Below are 14978 nucleotides of genomic sequence, written 5' to 3' on the forward strand. Positions count from 1 at the left end.
CAATGGTGGTTTCCAAAGTTATCTTCACTGGGATTCAGGACCTTCCATAACTGACTGTCCCCAGAAAGGACTTGTATTTAGTCTAGTTTCTGCTGCAGCTGAGGAATTCAACTGTGCTGTCATAGGGGATCTCTTTCTAAGAATACTGCATAAATAAGCACTCATATTCAATAAAATGTTCGATAAAATTAAAGAATACCATTTTACAGAGAGAGGGAAGGCTAGAAATAAGATCATGTCTCTACACCTCAAAGCTTTCAGAGAAAATCTTGGAGATGGCTATAATACATACTTGAAAACTGACTTGCCATAGTGTAATAAACCACCCAACAGACAACGTGAATCAGATCTCAGCAGAGCACGTGAGGCGTCTCACCGTAAATCACTTCTTGCCGCTTGACGACATCTTTCTTGTGCTGTTTCAGAAACTTGCTGTCCACGATCTGACTCCAAGACTCTGCTTCCAGCTGTTTGGACTCAGTCTCAAAATCTCCCATTAGCTGTCCTTCATTCATGTCTGTACCTACTCCTCAAAAAAAAAAAAAAGAAAAGAAAAGAAAAAAAAATCGGTGTCAAGAGTCCTGCCTGCATCAGTGACCTGTAAAAAACCTCTGTTGGACATTCCTCGGGGTGATAACTTCATGAGACGATGCACTCTGCACTAAGACAGTGATATTCACAGAATATATATATTCTATTAGAAAGGAGCGTTTTCTGTTCGAGAGAGACATAGACTATATTCAAGACTTTGGTTAAGGGTGATAAACGTCACCTAAATTGAAAGTGATTAAGACATGATTCCTACGTGAAGCAGGAGCTAGAAGGGTCCTGGTGACTTTCCTTGTTTAAGAGAGTAGGTTTACAACTGTGAACGGAACGTGTACACAAGTCTAGGGGAAGAAGCAGAGTCTGCCCACATTAAACTCAATGATGCCCTTCAGTGGGCGAGTACTCAACAACTGGACAAGCAGGTTCACCATCCCCCCTCTAAAGCATCTGATGCTGCGCAGCAGTTCAGAGACGCGTCACAGGGGCCGGGAGGGCAGGCACCACTACTCCATCAGCGCCTGCATTCCAGCTAAAGGCACAGAGTCGCTGCAGACGCCCAGCACACAGGCCGTGGCCTCCGCTTACCCTCATCGGTAAGGGACTCTGTGGACTCGTTGACCTTGCTGATTTTATTCAGTGAGTCTGTTGAGTGGGACAGGAACCTCCAGGTGTTCGATATGTTCTCATCGTTGGCAACTCTAGGGACAGGAGGAAACACATACTGTCAGATGCATTCTGAGAAGCCACAGTTTGTGAAGCTCTGAAAAACTGTAAAATGACAATGTTGAAGGCAAATTACTTGTCAGGTACCTAGCAATGTGCAACATGAACTATGAAGGAGGTTACAGGCTTTTAAATACAACAGCAACCATGAACTTTTTGAACCTTGCAGTTTTATTTTCTAAACCATAAGTAACAAGAAGAATGCTCTTCTTTCAAACTGTATACACATTATAAATGAAATTTCTCTGTTTGAAACTCATGTCTAACCACAACACCTTTTCCTTGTGTTCCCTAAACACCTACAGAGCCAGCACTTACGCTAAACCATATTCTTTGGACTTTTCTCGATTCTAGCTGGCATATCAGGCACCTGGTATATGTTTGTGGTATGGCACAGAAGTAAGCCAGAGTCACTTAAAACTAAATTTTATTTAAAGGCCAACTTTTAAAAGTCATAATGTAAATCAATTGAGATGAACTTAACAACTCTGAAAAGAAGATAATCATGCCACTGAGACAGGATGATATAAAAATACCTGGAATTTTTTTTTTTTTTCTTTTTTTTTTAAGGAGGAGGAAGCGTTATCCAGCCCAGAGGTTAGGGAACACAGAAAAAAGGAGATTTGCATCCTTCAGCTAGGAATTTTCCTTCAGCCTGGGTGAGGAGAGCTGCCAGGGATGCTTTAAGCCCTACATTTGAGGTGACTTCTTCACTTGGTGGGAAGGCAGGCACCTGACCCAGAACAGCCAGCCACATCACAATCAGCCCTGTGCTAACCACAGACAGTTGGGGCCTCAACAGCCAGGGGCCACGGCAGCTTCTGCAGGGACCACAGAGGAGCTCAGGGCAGAGGAGGGGCTGGGAGCCTACTGTCTTTCTCGGCCCGTTACTCACTCCCATGCCTGAAGAGGCAAGAGGCAAGGATAGAAAATAGAATTTAAAAAAAGGTAAAACAAAACTACCCTCTCCTCCCAGGTTCATCTGACCAAGAGAAAAGTATGACATCTGAAAATGTAAGTGGTTGCAGCCCAACATTCTGCATTAGATCACTTTTTTTTTTTTTTCCTATTTCCACTTTTTATTTTGATCTAAGAATCATCATCTTAGAAGGCAGGTTCTTTAAAGGCAGGACTGATCATGGACAAAACCTTACCTGAGATGGTGTTCAACGGGGATTGTTGTTATAGAATGGCTGCATCAAATGTAACTCTCACCCTGCTTGTCTCTATTACTCAGCCGTGCACCAACTCGTTAGGTTACACGTTCTTTCCCAAGAGCATCTTTTTGTCAAATGGTATAAATTATGATGCTCTCGTCACCTAGATGTCAACTGTGCTGTCTCCACACCCCCACTTACCCAGCGATGTTCTGAATGGAGACGCTTTTGGAAAGCACGACGCTCTGCTGGGACCGTCTGTTAGCAAACACAGGTGCGGCAGTGGTTTCATCGGCCAGGAGGACGGCTGACCGAGGGCGCTCCTTGGGCTGGGAGGCTGCACGGGACGAGAGGACACCACTGAAGGGTCAGGGACTCGGGCCCTCCAGCACGGACCCGCCTGACAAGTATCAAATAGGAACAGACTGCTTTAAAAGAGATCCACTCTGGGAGTATAAATGGAGACAAACACTCTTCGGAGGTCAATGTGGCAACAGTCATTGAAACTGTAAATGCCTATCCCTATTGATCCAGTGGTTTCCTTCAGGACATGTTCATTCCACAGGATTTACTCGTTTACACTTGCAATGACATATGACCAAAGGTATTCAGTGCAAAGTTCAGTAAAAGCAAAATGAGTTATCAAAATAAGGTTGGTTAATAAATCATGGTATATCCTACTGGTGGATACTATGAAGCTTTAAAATAAAAACAAGGACACCCTGCATGAACTGACACAAAACTGCAGGATAATATATTAAGGGAGGAAAAAAAATCAAAGTTCAGAATAAAGTGCACCACAGACCATTTCTGTGTTTTAAAAACAATAAGTAATCCAAATCGGTATCTGCTTTAAGAAAGAAACTTGGACAAGATAAACATAAGAAATGGAGTTACTTGTCGAGTGTGATGGAAATGAGGCAATAAGGATAAAGAATCATGTGAAAGTACCGTACATTTAAACATTTTAACTAATTCAAAGAGAAAAGGAGACTGAAAGAATTTTAAGGACACAAGCAGCCTCAGAGATGACCTAGGCCAGTGTTCTTAGGGAGTTTCTACCGAGAAACCTGTGCGGGGCTTTTTAGTTATGCAAATTCCCAGCCCTGTCTGTCCTGTGTGGGTGGCACCTGGGAGTCTAAGATGTTTTTACCAGCTTCCCAAGAGTTTCTTCTGTACCATGTCTGAGAACACAGATTTTGACCAATTCCTTTAATTTCAGAGGAGGAAAATGCAACCTGTGTTCGATGTCACCCAGCTAATCTGTCCTCCTAACTGAGTATTTCTCTTGCTGTTCTGTCGCTCAGTCATGTCCGACTCTCTGCGACCCCACGGGCTGCAGCACGCCAGGCCTCCCTGTCCCTCACCATCTCCCGGAGCTCGCCCAAGTTCATGGCCATTGCACACGCCCAGAGAGGACACTGGAGCTCTCATTTCGGGTCAAGCAGTCACACTGGCATCTGGGTAACAGATGATTTTTCCGTGGTAACGAAGCTGCTGTCCCAGACGCATTATCCGTCCAGCCCTTGGAGCATCAGGAGCTTAAGGAAATGACTGGGCAGCTGTTACAGCTTCACAGTATTACAGGATGTGCCTGACTTAATAAAATGGATAAAACCATTCAGATTCTATTCAGAAGAAGGTGATGTAATCACCAGAAACCTCCCACATGACGGCATGACCAGACCCTTCTTGCAGGAAATATGCAGAACACCACGAGATGGGGGGCCTTGCCCAAGAGGGAAGAAGGGCAAGAGGCAGAGAGGCGAACAGGCTCCAGGGTGCGGGAGCCTGGAGCACACCTCAGGGACTCAGAGGGAAGTCAGTGAGCAGATAAAATATGATAGAGGAGCAGTTCCCTGGTGGCTCAGTGGTGAAGAATCTGCCTGCCAACTGCAGGAAGCACGGGTTTGATCCCTGGTCCGGGAAGATCCCACATGCTGCAGGACAGGTAAGCCTGAGTGCTGCAACTACGAAGCCTTTGTGCTTGAGAGCCCGAGCTCCACAACAAGAAAAGCCTCCGCAATGAGAAGCCCATGCACCGCAACTAGAGAAAAGCCCGCACAGCCACAAAGACCCAGCACGGCCAAAATACAGTAACAAATAAAATTGTAAAAAAAAAAAAAAAAAAATCAGATGGAGGGAGAAACATCAGTCCTTGAAAGGGGAAGTCGCTGAGTGAGGCCATGGCCAGGCGGATGGGAAAAGAGGCCAATCTGAGGAGGAGGACTGTCTGAAGGAAGCAGAAACGCTCAGGCAGCGCTACCATGAAGTAGAGATGGCAAGCAGATGAGGAGGCAGGCAGGGGGCAGACATGCAGGATCGGGGCGATGGCCGGAGAAGCAGGACCAAGCCAGGCCACGCAGAGCCCTCACGGTTATCAAGAGCAACTTGCATCTAAGGGCAGCATGGGTGTGGGGGAGGTGGAAGTGAGAGCCCTGTGACTGCTGGAAACCAATCCTTCCCCGCTCAGGAGAGCTGCTCACTGCCTCTGAGCCTCGGCATCCGCGCCGCGAAAGCGACGGCAGCGAGAACGTTCCCACTGAGGCAGGCCCGCCACCAAGGGCTTCATGGGTGTCACCTCACTTAAACCTGACAACCACCTGATGATACCACGACATCCTTCCACAGAGGAGGAACACGAGGTACGGGGGTGTGGGGGGGAGCCGTAAATGTTTGTCTGAGGTTATGCAGCTGCTAACACATTATTAACTAGAGGATTTTTGCAGAAACTTAACGCCTGTGGCCGGCAGTTTGTGAGGTAGGTGGATACCAATGAAGTCTCTGGTCAATAATGTTCAGGTAACGAGAGACATATTACTGCGTCTCTGGTCAGTAATTTGTTAAGTGGGGCGCTAGGACTCAGCCCCACACGATCTGAGTCCACCACCTGGACTCCTCCTGCTGCGTCACGGTGGTGGGTGAAAGGGAAATAAGAGCACAGGCCGGGGTGGGAGGTAACATGATAGGCAGCTTTGGGGAAGACCTCTTGTATCTGACTTGAAAGAAAGCAGATTTCTGAGAGAAGAGATAAATGTCACTGAGCCAAGAAAAAATATTTAAGGAAGGGTATGCTTGTAAACCGGAGAAGGCAACGGCACCCCACTCCAGTACTCCTGCCTGGAGAATCCCATGGACAGCGGAGCCTGGTAGGCTGCAGCCCATGGGGTCGCTGAGAGTCGGACACGACTGAGCGACTTCACTTTCCCTTTTCCCTTTCATGCACTGGAGAAGGAAATGGCAACCCACTCCAGTGTTCTTGCCTGGAGAATCCCAGGGACGGGGAGCCTGGTGGGCTGCCGTCTATGGGGTCGCAGAGTCAGACATGACTGAAGCGACTTAGCAGCAGCAGCAGGCTTGTAAAAGGTGTTGGGATGGGTTGGATCACTGGTTAAAGGGGGTGACAGTCTGGCATAACTTTTCCTCTAAGAATTTACATGCAAAGATGGGTAATAACCAGACTGTCGTCTGACAGGACCGCACACCCTTGCCGGCAGCACAGCCTGAGGGGCTGTTCGAGCCCGTCTGGAAGCGCTCAGAACAGTCGGGCTCGGGGCAGTGGTTCTCACACTCAAGTGTGAACATCACCATCACCTGGAGTGTCTACTCAACAGAGCACCGGGCTCCACCCTGGACTCTCTGATATCATAGGTCTGGGTAGGGCCCAAGAACTGGCACTTATAATTGATTCAGGAACTAGGCCTTGAAAAACACAGCCTGGGGGTGAGTCTCAACCAGGTTCTGTGAGCTAATTAACGTGGTATTCATTACTGTGTTATTTATGGCATATATATGGGTGGAGACAACTCAAGTCTTTGGGGAAACTGGTAATTAAAATATGGTGTATGTTTCTGAAAGAATACCCCGCAGCTATCTGAGATGATAGCTTTCATATAATATCGCACACAGATCTCAAAACCATATTGAGTGGAAAAGCAGCAGCAGAATGGATAAGCATAAGTCATACTGTCTAATTTAAAATTCAACACACAAAACAGTAAGAGATATTTTCAGAGGTACACATACGTCTGAAGATATGGCAGATTGGAGAGGTCTGCATTAAATATACCACAGTGCGTACTAATGAAGGGAAAGGACTGAGATAGAGAATGGAGAATGAAAAGGGGAAAACATTCAGCAAAATCAAAGTGGAGCTTTGCACAGACTGGAGAAGATAGGTTGATGTGACGGAGTGTGATGAACTCAATTTGTGTACCACTTGAAGACTTTGAAAAAAAGAAAAAAAATCACCCCCAAATTATATAATTTCGCAGTCTGTCAAGGAGTTTAATAAGCAAGATCTCATTTGATGTTGAGAGCACTAAAAGCAAGTTTCACTGTTGACTCATGGAAAAGGAGTTTCAAAAAACATGGGGGTCACTCGCTTAAATAAACAGGGCTCAGTGCTGCCTTGTAAGCTCACACACATACACAATTCTCAGACCTTCCAGAGGGTCTGATGGTAGACTGCCAGGATTTCAGTCAACGAAACTGCAGCCTTCTCTAAGTTACCACAAAATAGGTATTCAAACCGTAATTAAGAATAACAAACAGACACAACAGAAGCATGTGTAAGTCCCGAGCCAGAGAGGCTGAGAGGAGCCGTGAGGGGCGGGCGCACTACTTACATTTGCTTCTCATGATGACCGTGGGCAGTGAGGACGTGTCGTGTGCCTGCAGGTTCCCTCTGGGCTGCTGCAAGAAGAAGAGATTTCCATCAATTTCATAAGTTTTGATGAATTTTACAACTTATCTTCTGTCAAGTCTCAAGAGGCCTAGAACACAAAGCCAGTTGCTCCCCTGTTCCTGCCAATGGCCCCCGCCTGAGCCCGGCCAGCCCTGCGACTCTGCGAGGCGTCTCCTCTGCCTGGAACACTGCTCTCCCTTCACAGGCCAGGCAGTCTCCCGTGTTAAGGTCAGACCTCGGGGGCAGAGCCACCGTGAGCTTCTGTCTTCGCCTCCTGTGAGGCAGCGACTGGCACCCCTCACAATGCTGTGCGTACCCCCCTCTAGTTCTTCCCTTATTTATGGTCATTGTCTGCGCGTCCATTGTCCCCACCACAACGCTGGTTCCCTACGAGCAGCATCTGTGCCCTTTTCATCTCCATCTCTCCAGTGACCAGCCTTTATGTATAAGGTGTTACATAATTCTTAGGGAAAGTGCTAATTTTAAGACTTTTTTGTGGCATGGAACAGAGACACCATGTGAGAAACCTCCAGGGTTGAAGCAATTAGCCTGAGCTAAATCATCAGTGGAAAAGGGTCTGTTTAGAATGGGACTCCACCTCTTCGATGACACTCTTTCACATGGGATAGGCTATGTCCCCATCGCTGTCTTTCTCTGGCACAGTCACGATGATGACACTCTTACCAGAGGTCACAAATTCAAAGGCCCATGGGGTCAGACAGGTGACAAGGACAGAGGCAAGTTGGAGGGGCGGGAGGCAGCAGCCTGGGCCTGCACATCTTGTCCGGAGGCGGCGGCAGCCGCTCAGCCCAGTGGGCTGTCACCTCCATCCACCTCTCCAATGTCTAAGGACCTACAGCCCAGATTCTGTTCTACAGCCTTAGGAGCTGCCAATGGACCAAACGCTCCTGACTTCAGACTGCCTGGCAAGTCTGATGCTTACATACATTCTAGTCGGGGGAAGGTACAGATCGCAGAACGTAAATGTGATAAATAAACAGACCCTAAGAAGGTGATATTTTGCATTAGTCACTCGGTGGCATCTGACTCTAGACGACCCCATGGACTGTACCCTGCCAGGCTCTTCTGTCCATGGAGTTCTCCAGGCAAGAACACTGGAGTGGATTGCCATTCCCTTCTCCAGGGGATCTTCCTGACCCAGGGATTGAACACAGGTCTCCTGCACTGCAGGCCAATTCTTTACTGTCTGAGCCACCAGGGAAGCCCCAAGAAGGTGATAAATACTGTGGAAAAAAAGAAAAGTTCAGCCCATGGACAAAATTTACGCCCACGGGCTGACTAAGATCAAGGGTACAGAAGCCTGTCATCTTTATACTAGTTCAGTGCTTCTCAAAGTGTGGTCCTCGGACCAGCAGAAATGGCATCTTCTGGGAAGTTATTACAAAGGTGAATTCCTCAGCCCCACCCACCCAGAATCGGAAATTCTGGGAGTGGGTCACTGGCCCAGTGTCATTTTGTAACAAGCCTTCGAGGTGACTCTCAAGTTTGAGGCCACTTCACTAGATAAATGTGTTTGGTTATTGGAAGCAAACAGCATGCTGAACACATGTGTAGATGGTGCTGGAGAGCACTCTTCTGACAAGAACGAAGAGTGTTGAGTGACTGAAACACTGAAAAGCCACCTGGGCCACCTAAACACCCATCTGCCCCCAGGCTTGTGCCCCACAAGGGCCTCTGATGTGCACTGTGTTATTACGTGATGTGCATCCTCAGAGCGTGGACCACAATCTACTTCTCTTCTCGTCGTGTGATCTACGTGAGCCTGTGGAGAAAGGGGATGCCGGGCAGGCTGGCTCAAAACCCTGCCCCCCCGGCCGCCAGCACGTCAGAGCTCCTGGTTTCCACCTGCTGCCCTCGTGGTCCCCAAGGAGGAAGGCAGGAGTGTGACGAGCAGAAAAGGTCTGCAGACATGGCTAAGAGGAAAGTCACTGTACTGGTGACACAGATTACAATCACAGAGAAACATGTGTTTAATGTGGACAAGTTCTGAAAGCATTTCATCTTTCGAAAGCCACAAATTCCCGACTGTGTCAAGAAGAGATGAAACGTTTTGGGTTACTGCAGTCTCAAAGGAGGTACCGAATGATGAAAAGACAAACAGAAAATCTAACCCCAAGTCTCCTTACTCTGAGGATTTCATTGGTTCAGGCAGAAATGTCTTACCTTTATTTTGACCTTTGCACAGGAGATCAGGCTTTCTCTGCAGCCTTTGTGGACCAAGGCGCTACAATCTGAAAAGAGAGCAGAACGCCGGGTGACATTAAACACACAGTGACTCAAGGCCCACACTGATTGTCACTGCCACGGCGGCCTATGGACCGCCGGTGAAGCCGCTCACATGGCAGGGTGTGACTACCTGGGATTACAGACTGTGGCCCTCTTCCAGGAAGCAGGCTTGTGACATCATTAGGAGGAGAAGAAACAAGAGCAGGTGCAATCTCCGATTAATAAAAATGAGAAACCTGGCGCTTCTCGGGCAGGAAGCTGAGAGGCTACCAAAACTAAAAGTGAAAGTGTCTGCCGTCGACATGTGAGTCTGTGTCACAAACAACACACAAGTGATACGGAACTATATGTACATACTTGGAGGAGAGCACGGCAACCCACTCCAGTATTCTTGCCTGGGAAATCCCATGGACAGGGGAGCCTGGTGGGCTACAGGCCACGGGGTTGCAAAGAGTCAGTCACGACTGAGCACACACGCATGCACGCACACATACTCATGCACAGACATTTACATAAACATGTAAGAACACCCACAAATGATATGTAAATACACCCCCATCACAGGGGCTTTGAAATCTGTACGACTGCATCAAAGGTGGAGTGTGAATCTGAAAATCCACCTGTTTGTGTCCTTTGATTTGGACTCCTTTCCACCCTGAGCTTTTTCCAACACCCTGGTTCAAGAGCTGCAGGAGAAAGGTCATCAGAACCACCCTGCAGCACCTCCAGGAGCCCTGACTCAAGAGAAAGTGGGAGACTTCCTGAAAGATGAAGCCAAGATTTCCTGAAAGATGAAGTGGCGCCCACGATCTGCTGAGGACATGATTTTTATCTCAACTCCTAGACCCACAAGGGCTGCTGACAGAAAAAACCCAGCCCTCAGGGCCTCTCGAGGGCCAGCATCAGCTTGTACTGCTGCTATGAAGTCATAAACTGAGCTGTGCCAGGAGGCTGGAGGGGAAGTAAAGCAAGTAAGAGAGCTGTCTGTGGGGATCCCACGGTGAGAGCCTCCCCAGGGAAAGGCTCCCTGAGAAAATCAACAGACACTGCCCTTCGGCAACGCTCCCCATTGTGACTCAGGAAGGACTGCAGGTCTTGAACGGTCACCCTTGAATCAAGGGCAGGATGCTCTCCTGACTTATATGCCTGGGTTCCGAGGATATGAGCGTGGAGAAGGCCAGAGTCCCAGTCCCCAGGGGCTTTCTCCATTCCTTCCTCAACATCTGCTAGGTTCACAGGCCTCTTTCATAATACCACCAGTCACAGCACATTGGATGATCCTATGATTTTCTCCTTCACTGAGTAAAGAACCCGCCTGCAATGCAGGTTCAATCTCTGGGTTGGGAAGATCTCCCGGAGAAAGGAATGGAAACCCACTCCAGTATTCTTGCCTGGAGACTCCCACGGACAGAGGAGCCTGGTGGGCTACAGTCCATGGGGTCACAAAGAGTTGAACACGACTGAGCGACTACCATTTTCTCCTCCACTGAGTGTTCCTCCAGGGCAGGGTCTCTCTCCATCTACTGCTGAAACTTTAAGTAAGTCTCCCTAGCACAGTGCCTACCTCATGCCACCATTCCAACGTCTGTTTTAGACTTTATGCTTATTTTATACAAAAGCCAAGTGCCTTGTCACAGCCTTGATTCCAGCAGGTCAAATACGCACTTAACACAGCGCTAGAGGCACAGCCGTCACACTAAACGTGTTTCGGGTCCTGGCTCCTTGAGTTAGTTACTGTGACTCTAGACCGGTTCCTCCTCCACAGGCCTCCGCTTCCTCAGGTCTCCAAAGTCAAAGGACTGCATCTGCCCTCCCAATTCCCTTTCTCTGTGCTTCTGTAAGACTCCTTATGCTGCGTCTCTTGAAAGAGATGATTTTTTGAAGTAAATGACTTCAAAATGTTCTATAAGGCTCATGCTGCAGTACAGTTTTCAACTTCTTGGTCATCTGAATTGTCACTAGGACACACCCATCCTTCAGGGCCTGGTTGGGGCAAGTTCACACTGGAGGAATCATGGCGGATACGACCCCCATGAAAGAGGCCACCAGGAGCAACTCTATTTTGGTCAACAGGGCGGCCCAGAGCAGGAACCAGTTTGGAAGTGGGATGGGGTGAAGCTTGATTCTGGGCCTTTAACTCTCAGGCCTACCGAGCCTTCTGTCGAGTAACCTCTTCCAGCTTCACCCCATGAGAAATCGACTCTCCAGTCATTTTTCTGATGCTCATCAACTAGAAGAGACACTCACGTTCATTTCCCAGTGTCAGCCTGAGGGGAGACTCTCCTGGGAAAGGTTTATTCAGGGAATCAACATGATGAAGCAACCTGGAGGGTTCCCAGTCAGCACTGTATCCCTGCTTCCTCTGCCTTCTTCTCCAGGATGACACTGCCAGGGAGCCGCACAGATGCTATGCTCCTGGCAGTTTCTACTGTTTGTCATTATGAACACTGCCACGTTAGGCCGTGAAGTTGCTCCAGAGGTCAGCAGTTACGAAAGGGTTATACATCCCTGAATATTAATGCCAAGGTTTCTCAGCAACACCCCTTTCTGGGCACAAGGAAGCCTTTGCAGAGACAGCCCCCTGGGGAGTGACTCATTCTAATCAGCCAAAAGGAAACCTTTTGTGGATACTTTTCTCAAGAACCGGAAAACCACTGACCCTTGTTAAATTGTCGAGTTCTTTGCTATATGGAAATAAGGATACATTTTCACAAAGAAATCATCCTACTGCTCCCAGAAAAGAGATGAATCGCAAACAGAAATCCAAGTAACTCCTGAAATGCCAACGCCTTTGCGCCCTTCTATACATCATGCAATGAAACTCACATTCCAGATCTAGAGTCTGGTGAACTTTCATTAAAGGCTTTAAGCCCCACGAGCCAACGGTCTTCCAAAAAGGGTCAAAGAGGAAACAAGTGGGCTGGACCAAATTTGTCTTTACTGACTTATATTCAAAACTTTTTTCCTCTTACTTCTCAGAAAGTGAGACTCTGAGACTCTGAGAAAGTGACTCTTTTAATGGTCCCCCATCATCTTTAGGATAAGTGAAAGTGTTAGTTGCTCAGTCACGTCTGACTCTTTGCCACCCCATGGGCTGTAGCCCACCAGGCGCCTCTGTCCATGGAGTTCTCCAGGCAAGAATACTGGAGTGGGTGGCCATGCCCTTCTCTAGGGAGCGTCTTGACTCAGGGATCGACCTGGGTCTCCTGCACTGCAGGCAGATTCTTTACCGTCTGAGCCACACTCCTTACTTGGCTTGATTAAGCCCATCATGTGTGTGTGCACTTCTAGCCCCTTGCCGTGTTCTGTCGCACCTCTGAGCTCTGAACAAACTCTTTCCTGCAACTGTGTCCCTTGCTCCCTCTTCCTTCCCTGACTGGGCTGGCAGGACTCCACTCTCTGCAGTCTCTGACTCTCCCAGGGAAGCAGACTCCCAGTGACCTGTGGGCTTCTGGTACGGTACTGACCCCTGCCTCCATCATGTCCTGTACTGGCCTGCCCCCCTTGTCCCACAGATGCCCGAGACCATGGCGCAGTCCTGCTGACGCAACGTGTCCTCATGCACGGGCTTCTCAGCTTCCCTTCCTACCTTTTTTCTTTGTCTTTCACATACGTTGTCTTTAATCCCATTCTTCCTTGCCCTCTCTGAGTCTTGCCTAAGTATCCTAAGAGAACCTCTTCCTCATAACATTTTACTTACACAAAATAATACTTTGAAACATGGGTGAAAAAAATGTGAGGAAAACTAATGAATTCGTATCATGGCCAAAGAAACCACAGATTTTGAAATGGAATTAAAATGGGAGTGCCACACCTAACCATCCTATCTTAAAAATGTTTAAAAGCTCATCATAAAACAGTAAGACTAAGAACCAAATAGAAAAATGGAATCAAGATTATGAACAGGCAATTCACAACCCACAGTTTCTTCACCCTATAGAGAATTAAATAGTGGGAATGGTGCAATTACTTTTACATAGATTTTAGGAATATTCAAGTTCTCAGACCAGTGTTTGAGATTTAAAGGACAACTCCAACTGACGTATCATAAAAGCAGAAGTAGTATTTTTAAAATGTACTTCTGGTAAACAACTTTTCACACAATCCACTCTTCTAGTTAACTGAGACACACGTCCCCAAAGCCACAACCCAGCTGAAGTTTCAACATACTTTATAATGTGGCCACAAGTCTGAGACATAAACAGTTTGCATGCATGTCTGCTTAACACACTCGAGTACCTACTTAAAAACCACTCAACCTGTCACCCAGCTGACCTGGGCTCAGTTCACGGTAATGGTTTTAGCGGGGTATGTGGGTGATTTAGAAACTTCGGCCCAACTGACATCAGCTGAAGTCTTGAGGTTAAAACCTCTGTTTTGGAAAACAGACAATTACCAAGAACATACGAATTGAAGACAATCTAATACCACTTTCAAGCTCCCTGTCACAAACTCTATACCATGTTGTTAGGGAGATCAAAGAATTATTTGGCCTTTTATTTATTTATTTTTCAAGAAAGATTTCCTAATAGCAGTAAGCAATATGCTTTCATTCTTCAAAGTTCTTCAAAAAGGCCTTGGCACTGTGGTTTACGGGAACAGAGCCGACCCCTAATTAGACTCCTCTGAACTTAAAAGCAAACAGCCCAGCCTCCAGCTTCTTTCTTGGCTACACGGAGGCATCAAACAAGAGAATATGAAGGAAAACCCACATGGCTGGGAGCTCACATCTATTTGCTGCTTCATCTTTTTAAAACTCTGCCACCAGAGCTTTGGTGAATATACCATACACCCATTCACTTTCAGCAGAGAAATCCAACAACCAACTAGAGAGACTGGCCTAAGAAAATCAGCTTTAAAGAAGAGTTAAGAGGAGAGGTCAGGTCAAACTGAAATGAAATGAAGAGAATGACGTGAATACTCCAGGCCTGCCTGTTAAAGGAAGGATTCATCTTCCTGAGTTGTGTCACGTTCTGAAGAAAGGGATTGTCCAACGCTTTTCCAGGGAGGGCTGTGCTGAACAGCTTTGACTACCCTTCCTCCTGGAGACCGGTCTGAGCAGCAGAATGCACGTGGGGGAGAATTCTCTGATCCTTCTAAAGGTTAGGGGTTAGAGAGACTTTTCTAACTTTAAGGAGAGAAAGGTCCAATTTCTTGCTATCACGTCAACACTCACCAACAAAACAACAGCAGAAAAACATTTAAATACTGATAAATTTAGAAATAGATGCTCAAAAAGGATTTCTGCAACTTCTGGTTTAAATTCTCTGGGGAGTGTGAGACACGGCCGGTCTGGACTGATAGAGCGTAGATACAAATGACTTGTAAGATATTCTCGGTAGCTGGTGTAATGACCACAGTGCTGGCTGTACAGAACAAGACGAAAGCCACAAAACAGAGCTACATCGCCGTAATTGGGGGCTCACCTAGCAGCAGTTTTTGTAAGAATGCTGGCAAACAAATCAACAAAAACCAAAACCCAAAGTGCTCTGCTTGGATAAGAGCTGGTTTCATTGCTGAGGCTCTTCCACTGTCCTTTCTTTAACCAGTTATATGTATCTCACCATCTAAGCAATGAACTCTAAATGGGAGAAAACTGCTTGCCCAGGGAGCTG

General features: G+C 47.2%; 1 protein-coding gene and 1 long non-coding RNA gene across 13 annotated transcripts in view; one reads left to right on the plus strand and one right to left on the minus strand.

The window, feature by feature from the left end:
* The window catches only part of AKAP13 (A-kinase anchoring protein 13), a 318012-nt gene that overhangs the window by 28114 nt on the left and 274920 nt on the right, over positions 1-14978 (minus strand). For 5 of the 12 annotated variants that reach the window (XR_014071355.1, XM_081550449.1, XM_081550455.1 and 2 more), the window contains 5 exons: positions 9301-9368; positions 7058-7124; positions 2631-2766; positions 1135-1247; positions 377-523 (listed from right to left, as the gene is read on the minus strand). Coding sequence is in view for 11 of the 12 variants with exons in the window: in XM_081550449.1 (XP_081406575.1) it covers positions 377-523; positions 1135-1247; positions 2631-2766; positions 7058-7124; positions 9301-9368 (531 nt within the window). In the remaining variant the exon portion in view is untranslated. Of the gene's footprint in view, positions 1-376; positions 530-1134; positions 1248-2630; positions 2767-7057; positions 7125-9300; positions 9369-14978 lie in introns of all 12 variants that reach the window. The other 7 variants (XM_081550454.1, XM_081550451.1, XM_081550447.1 and 4 more) reach the window with 3 other exon arrangements.
* LOC145529798 (uncharacterized) lies at positions 2107-4561 on the plus strand. Its single transcript, XR_014071358.1, has 2 exons — positions 2107-2286; positions 3737-4561. It is a non-coding gene; the product is annotated as an uncharacterized LOC145529798 (long non-coding RNA).

Source organism: Giraffa tippelskirchi, chromosome 12 (assembly GCF_054371585.1).
Source record: "Giraffa tippelskirchi isolate mGirTip1 chromosome 12, T2T-mGirTip1v1.2.pri, whole genome shotgun sequence".
Taxonomy (NCBI): Eukaryota; Metazoa; Chordata; class Mammalia; order Artiodactyla; family Giraffidae; genus Giraffa; species Giraffa tippelskirchi.